Here is an 8,364-nt window from a genome sequence, read left to right as displayed (position 1 = left end):
ATAAATATCTAATTCTGTACCATCAATTTTAACTACACCTTCACGAAAAAGAAAGATTAAAAAGAAATTGGGGAAAAATTGATAATTTAGGATTATATACGGGTTAAATTAAAGATACTCTATAATAATCCATAATTTTCCCCTAAAAATTGTCCTTTTGTCCCTTTAGTCTTTTTTTGTTTGTTTGTTTGTTTTTCTTTGTTTTTTTTTTAAATAATGTAATACTCATTTTAAGTTAAAGTCCCACTATTTGTCACGCACCTAAGTGTGTGAAATTTGTTCTCCGCATTTGACCCATCCCCTGGGGGAGCGGTGAGCTGCAGACACAGCCGCCCTCGGGAACCATTTGGTGGTTTAATAGAATATGTGAATGAATTAATCCCCCATAAAGTAAGATAAAAAACAAACCATAATCCAATTTGAGAAATTGCTTACCTGCTTTGTTTAAAATATAAGAATAGCACCATCATGCTTCTTAAATATGAGTCATTTTTAGTGCAGAATCTGGATGCAGATTATCCATAAAAAACATATTCTAAACTAAAGAGTTCCTTGTTAGGAAGTAATGTTTATATGGTTTATCTAATGAAATCCCAATCCAAGGATCCTGTAAGAACAGTAACATGATGGAGACTGAAGTAGTTTCAAACAAACATGTCTGATCATTTGTGATGACAGAGACTTCAGGTTGAATAAAATGCTATTAATTTATATCTGAAAGTTGTTCCTGTAAAAGCCAGCAGAGGGCGACAGAGTTGAAGTCTTAATTTGATGTGAATTCCTGATTCCATTCTATAAATGTAGGCCGGTGGTATTAACAAAAACAGCTTTTTGTTAGTGGAGTTGACCTTTTTGAGGCTTGATGTGTCCACTCTCACACAAAATTTTGTGATAACATACAAATAAATCAAGAGTTTGGTAAAAGTTGCATTTTATAGAGCTGAATGATTCTTCTTTTTTTTATCAGACTCATTTCATATTGTATAAAGTTCTTTCACAACCTACTGACCCTGTGTGACACTTTCATTAAGGGTAAACAGAGACATAAGATCATAACTTTTTTATTTTAATATACACACCATACTCTTTTGGTTTCATTTGACTGATTTAGAAAAATTTCCCATTAATCATAACAAATGTAGAAGTCTACTAAGGTTCCCCTGCAACAAAATAGCGACAAAAAAAGATTAATAATGGATGTAAGTCAATCTAAATAAACTGATCCACTAAAAGACAATGGAGACTTAAGATTATAATGTAAAGGCTTTCTAAGATTCACAACAATATGAATAAAGAAATACTTAGAAATTCAATTTTAACAGGTGCATTTTCTGTGCTGCCAACAGAAGCTGCACGATTCAAGTTAATCCCGTTTACATCTCAGCTCTCTGTCTTGCTCTCAGTGACATCAGTCTAACTCTCGATCTTCAATATGGCTGTTTTAATAAAGCTGGAGCTCTTCTCTCCTTCACTTAATGTCCCAGAGGGCTTTTTTTTTATTCCCCTTCTCCATCCCTCTCTCTGATTCCTCCACCGGTGAGGCGGGGATAGAAAGAAGTAATGAGATATGTGGATCAATCCTCCCGTCCTCCATCGCCGGGACAACCACCACCACCACCTACACGGCTAAATCCCTTTGAAGGAAAAAAAAGAGGCTGCTATCACAACAAGTTTCATCTCCTGTGGTCAAAAGTCAACCTAATGCACCTGTAGTGACCTGATTCAGCCCTGGCTGAGGAAATGTCAGGGCTGTAAACAGAGTTTGTATTGCAGTCAAACTGATCCTCTTAGATGCTACCTAATGACCATAAAGGGACATTTGTACGGCCCTGTGAAGGCAAATGAATGCAATACATTTCCAGAAGGAAACTGATCAATATCCGATCCTTTAGCTGATTGGAGGAGAGTCTGGTTTAAAAATCTATCATGAGACCGTCACTGAGGAATGATGAGGGGTCTCAGGCCTGCTCGGATCCAACTTAAACAATTGTGTTTTCTGCAAAATTAGATTACAAGGTGCACAGTCAATGAATGGTCTATTTTTAAAAGTAGCCTATGTCATATAAGGCGCATAGAACTATTGGACACATTATGACTAAAGAGTCAGAGAAAAGTTGATAAGTCAGTCAGACTTTATTTACTGCATTCACAGTAACTCCAGAACTTGTTTGTAACACACTACATGTTAGCTGTAGGTATCAAGTTTCATACCATCCATTTGTAACACTATATGTTAGCCGTTTGTAACATGTTACAGGCTAGCTGTATGTAACACTATATGTTAGCTGTTTACAACACACTTTATGTTAGATGTTTGTAACATGCTACATGTTAGCCATTTGTAACACTGTTTTTAACACGCTATATGCTAGCCGTTTACAACATGCTATAGCTTTTTGTAACACTGTAAATTAGCCTCTTGTAACATGCTATATATTAGCTTTTTTATAAAATGCTACATGTTAGCTGTTTATAACACAAGTGTTTGCTGTTTATAACATACAACATGTTAGCCATTGGTAACATGCTACATCTTAGCCACAAATAAAACGCAACATGTTATCTTTTTGTAACACACTAGATGTTAGCCATTTGTAACATGCTACATGTTAGTCGTTTGTAACATGCTACATGTTTGCTGTATATTACAGGCTACATGTTAGGGTTTTATTACATGCTAGATATTAGCCTTTTGTAACATGCTACACATTTGTTGTGTGTAACATGCTTCATGTTAGCCATTTATAACATGCTAGATGTTAGCTGTTCGTAACGCGCTACATGTTAGCCGTTTGTAAAACTTTACATGTTAGCCGTTTATAACAGGCTACATGTTAGCCATTTTGCATCTTAGCCGTTTATAACAGGCTACACGTAAGCTATTTGTTGCACGTTTGTAACACACTACACATCAGCTGTTAGTAACATGCAACACATTAGTGTATTTATTGTATCTGTAACTCACAAATTTATTTGCAATACGTAAAAAACACAGACTGATACAGCTAAAACAGACATTACCGCGACTTTGCAAACTGCTAAAGATGTAACATGATAGTAACAAGAAAGTAAAAAACACAGTTCAATTACAGCATACACATGACTGGTGTGAACATGTGTGTGTGTGCACAAGTACACACAGCTATAAATGAAAATAAACACTTTTTTGGTTTTCGTTGGCTTTATCCCCATAGCAACCATTTTATTTTTTGGTCACCTGGGCATGCCAAACCGATCCATATATGTTTAAGGATAATAGGAAAAGTAAACCTCTTAATTTCCTTAGCAACGGGGGTCATTTGCTAACTACACCCACATTCCTATTACGTTCATATCCTATGTTGTGTCATAGGATATGAAAGTATTCTGGATTTTAAGGCAATATTTACTTTTTTTAACTATTTAATTTAAGTGTGCCTTATAGTGGTGAACCTATTGTAGAAGGCTTTCATAAAAATACAACTTACAACAGGTACATTCATAAATAAGGTCATTGCTTCCAGTGAATTGGAGATGCTTGACATTTGTCCAACTCATTTACAGTATACGTTGCAGAATGTGATTAAAAATGATTCAGAGGGGCTTGTAGAAGAAGCTGGATCAGGGCCCGGATCGCTGTGATTAAAAGTATATTTACTTTCTGCCACCTCACTGTTCACTGGCTGTAAACAACAGCAGCTTCTCACACAGCATTTGTGTTAGCAAGTACAGTTAAGGTGCACTCAGTTCTGCAATTGGTGCCCCTGCTTCCTGTTCAACAACCAGCATCCGTTTCAGCATTGTTGCAAAGAGTCACGGCACAGCGGCTGCTTCCCCTCAGTCGAGACGACCGGCCTGCGCAGCTTCCTGTCAATGGTGTCGTGTTGCTGTGTTAAAGGTTTTAGTGCAAGCTTTGGATGCATTTTCAAATATTTATATTTGTACACGACTCTTCAAACTGTTTTAAAGTTACTACAGGTGTACAATATCCTTTTTTTGGCTAGTGCTTTATTTTTTTTTTTCTAGATCCTCATCAGTTGGTCTTTCACCCTATACAACTATTAGTATTATATTTGAAACACACATTTCTGAGGCCCCCCATCTCATTAGCATGATCCAAACTTTCCTTAAAAACCTATTGTATTTAGCTTGGTCCATGTTTTCTACCCTGTAGTTCATCACCATTCCACTAGAGGCAGTAGAAGGACTTTACCTGCTCATTTCAAAATGGCTGCCTCCTTAAAATCTCAAAAACACTTTTGGCAGGAAAAAGTTTAGCTAGTTTTCATAACTTTATGGTGAGAATAACTTATCTAATGTTTTTCATTTTTTTAAATGGCAAATTGCTGTATTCAAATAATGCAGAATTTGTTGATAATTACTAACTTAAATACAGTAACATCATGTTAAAAATGTGTGGATCAAATTTGAGACAGATTGGGTAAATAAGCTGTTTTCCCCTGAACAGTCATGTTAATATGGTTGCATCATAAACTAACATTGCTGTGAGCAAAAACTTATCAAATAACCCAACTTGTCATAATTTACAGGCCTACTCTCTAAAACTGATTTAAAAATAGATTTTTATAGATTTTTGGAATTAAAATGTTTTTTAAAACCTTTGATTTCATCAAAGGTTTTAAAAAAATACTTTTAATTTAAAAAAAAAATTAAAATTTCTTTCAGTTTTTTTTTATATATATATAGTGGGTTTTATAGAGTTAAATGAATCACCTGAGCAACAGAAACAACAAGAATAGTGTTTAGAGAAACACTTAAACTGTCTGAGCGTGGATGACCGCGCCGACCCCCTTACACACTCCAGCTAAAGCCGTGGATGTCAGTGAATAGAATCTGAGAAGCAGAAGACCAGAACTGCAGCAGAACCGGGCTGTTAAACTTCTGGTCCACTGGAAACACAGTTTCTTTCAATATTATTTTTAGAGAATTCACTCTACTGTGTTTTTTTCTGTGACCAACAGCTGTTTGCAGTTATTTTATCCATCCGGTCCACTTTTGTAAATGAGACTCAATAAGCTCTTTCTGATCATAGAAATATTAGGGATGGAATGATACACTTTCCTCACAATTTAGTTCAAAGCTCAATTTTTAATTCACAGTTTGGTTTTGGTCTAATTTATGATATGTTTATTACAAAACGACAAATAAATAAATAGAATTCTGAAAATTCCTTGTTCTAACATGGTAAAAGGCAAGTACCAATTCAGAAAAACCTTTCTGTTGGCTCATGCTTAGCCTGGTATGATGTAATAAAACAAAAAAATAATAAATTCTTCTTAAATTTGGCACTTAAAACGTAAACCTAAAGGTATGTAGTAGAGATGCAACAATAAACTTTCACGAGGATTTGGTTCAATGGTGTGACTTATGGATCGGTTCTAAACCGAGAATTGTGCAATCCCTTATAAATAACTCATAAAAAGATCTTCTGTAGATCAAACTTATGATATTTTTGAAACATTTTTAAGGATAAAAATGTCTTGAATGATGACAAAGACTGAGTATTTGTAGGATTTTTTTTTTACGAATAAAACTATTTTATTCTCTTTTTTGTTTCATTTGTTTCTATTTTTGATTCAAGTTCATGCAACCTCAATATTTAAAATTTGCATAGGGACTTTTCTTAGTAAAACTTTTATCCTGAAATAGCCTTCTGTCATCTAGATCTTGCTGCCCTTTTTCACCTAAACTCTTCATCTGGTCTCTTGGTTGTTAGAACGCGCATTGCCGAGAGCATAATGAGCATAGCTTTAAATATGCCTTATAGTTAATTAATTAAGCGTTGATCTTCAGCCACCTGCTCTATAACTCAGTTTATCCTAAACATTTAGGATCTATATGATTTATGATTTCCTATATATTTATTAACTTTTTTTATCAATTGAATTGAATTTTAATGTGTTCTGCCATGTTGAAAGATGAATTTCTGTTCATTGAACAGACAATGAAGTCTATCTATTTTTTATAGTTATGGCTTTGCTAACCATATATTTATTCATTTTGTATGTATGTTTACAGAAGTTTTTCTTTTTTTTTTTAATTTTCCAAAAATGAACATAGGTTGCAGAAACACCAGAAAGGAGAAGTGAGAAGAAAACATTGTTGTCTCCAGTGTTTCGCAACTAAAACTCAGTTTGTGTCGTGTCTAGAATTTCATGTGTATGTAAATGTAAAAGAAATAAAATTGGATTTTTTGGACGGAAGAGGTGCAAAGAGAAGTTGACCTCTGATCGAAAGATTGCAGGTTGGCCTGCCCATGTGTCGATTGCTCCTAGTGGTTATATTAGCCGCCATCGATGTGCGAGTCTGGGACTGTGACTGTACAGTGCTTTGGCCTTCTGGGCTATTAAGGATACTCCCTTAATGTTAGTCTGGATCTGTCAGTACACTAACTTCTGTGAGGATTTCTGTTTGTCAAATCTCAGCGCCCCTCATCAAAATGTGTCCATTTACATTGAGTTAAGTTAATCATCAACTCAAAAGTGTAATTTGTGCAAACTAATAACTTTAAATGTAACAAATTACAGAACTTTTGGTAATTGATCACATGTTTCAATAACCTTTTCTTATTTTTGTCTTTAAACACACTAGATGTTCTAGGAATTTGAATCGTTTCTAGATTGAATATTGACTTTAAATAAGTTATTAGGTTCAAACTAACAGCTGAAATTGTCTGTATGTTTTCCAGCCTTGACAATTCCATATCTACATTATTGTATTGAAATTGGGGGAAACATGTAAAACTTAAGTTCAATTTTTATTTAACAAAAAAGGCATTAAGAATTATCTCTGGCAGAATTTACAGAGATCCATTCAATTCATTGTTCAGTAAATTCAAAATACTGACATTTAAAGATTTCATTGATCAACGTGTTTGAAAATTAACGCATAAAGCACTTCAGAACTACCTGCCGCTTAATATACACAAAATATTTAATGAAAGACAAAGTGCTCATAGTTTAAAATGATGAGAGATTATCTCTGCCAAAATTCTGAACAAAAATGATCGTCTCAATTCAAGGATTCAATATGAAACAATCAGAACGAATCAATCAAAGAAAACAAATCATTAATCACCTTTAAAAAAAAAACATCCTAGAAAAAAATGCCTTAAAAATGCAACAAATGAACTATATTGTTTATTTCCAACTAATTTAAAAATAAGATTGTGTCTGGGTTGTTGGTTGTTCTATGCTGAATGCTTTCTCTCTTAACGGTAGAAAATAAGTTTTTTTCTTTCAATTCCCCTTTTTTACTCAGATATAAGATCTTGATGTCGGTCTTTTTTTTTTTTTTTTTTTTAATGGTTTTATGGAAATGAAATAAATAAATTGATTTTAAAAATCTATCTTGAAAAAAAATAGTACATTTTGACTTGTTCCACATATTTCACCGCCTTTATTTGATATTTGCTGTGAATCACTTTTAGTTTGAATTGGAGGTTGTTTAAACTTACATGCTCCTTGGTTCTGGAGATCCAAGTCTCCAAAAGAAGCGCAAGGCGCGTCTTATGGAACCTGCCGGTGGTCTTCACTGCGATGAAGATGTCCCGCAGCTGCAGCCTCTCCGGGGTGACTTGGATGTGCGGGTTTCCCCCGCTCTGATCCCGGGGCTGGGATTGCCTCCTGCTGCTGTCGGTAAGCGCCACATTCCGCGCGGCGCTGAGGCGCGCGCTGGAGGACGGATGCGGCAGCACGCTGACTTTGACTGAGCTGCTCGTCCGTAATTGAAAGTCGGCAAAAACAATGATGAAAAAAGTGAAAACCAAGACAAGCAGCCTCCGACGCACCCATCTTTTGTTCATCATAGAGCAGAAGTTGACAAATTAAATCCCCGAAGGCTTTAAAATGACACCGGAGGCTTCCTCACTTGAAATCATCCGCATGGTTTTGGTTAGTTCCGTCTATTTAGAAGCGGCGCATCCTTTCTGTTTCCTCTGTCATCAATGCAATCGACCTGTTTCATCTCATCATCTCATTAAATATCCCCAAATACCATTTTTTCTTCTTGTTTTTCTCTTTAAAATGTGATCTAAGGTGAATTAATTCACACAGCAATCACTTCCTCTTCTTAACTCAATTTTAAAGTCACCACCGTCAACTCATCTGACTTCAGAGCGCAGCTCGAGCTGCCTGTCAAGATCAACAAGTTAGAAACCAGCACGCTCGCTTATTTCCGGTAAACTTTCAAAACAAAGTCGTTACTTCCGGTTAAAGCTTTTGAATAGTTTTTTTTAGTTAACTCAATCCAAATAAATCATAACATATTATCTTAGACACACTAAATAGCACATTTTATGAAGTATAAATGGGCTCTTATAAGTATGACTTATGAGAGCCCACCTTTCACTCCAACCATATATAC

General features: G+C 35.2%; 1 protein-coding gene across 3 annotated transcripts in view; it reads right to left on the bottom strand.

Annotated features, from left to right (window-relative positions):
* mfng (MFNG O-fucosylpeptide 3-beta-N-acetylglucosaminyltransferase) overlaps positions 1-8,364 on the bottom strand; it is a 27,508-nt gene extending 19,144 nt beyond the window's left edge. The window contains exon 1 of one of the 3 annotated variants that reach the window (XR_004947362.1): positions 7,457-8,364. Coding sequence is in view for 2 of the 3 variants with exons in the window: in XM_024264840.2 (XP_024120608.1) it covers positions 7,457-7,807 (351 nt within the window). In the remaining variant the exon portion in view is untranslated. The remainder of the gene's footprint in view (positions 1-7,456) is intronic. The other 2 variants (XM_024264840.2, XM_024264841.2) reach the window with 2 other exon arrangements.

The sequence above is a fragment of the Oryzias melastigma genome, unplaced genomic scaffold (assembly GCF_002922805.2).
Source record: "Oryzias melastigma strain HK-1 unplaced genomic scaffold, ASM292280v2 sc00251, whole genome shotgun sequence".
NCBI lineage: Eukaryota > Metazoa > Chordata > Actinopteri > Beloniformes > Adrianichthyidae > Oryzias > Oryzias melastigma.
This window is presented reverse-complemented; position numbering and strand designations above follow the sequence as displayed.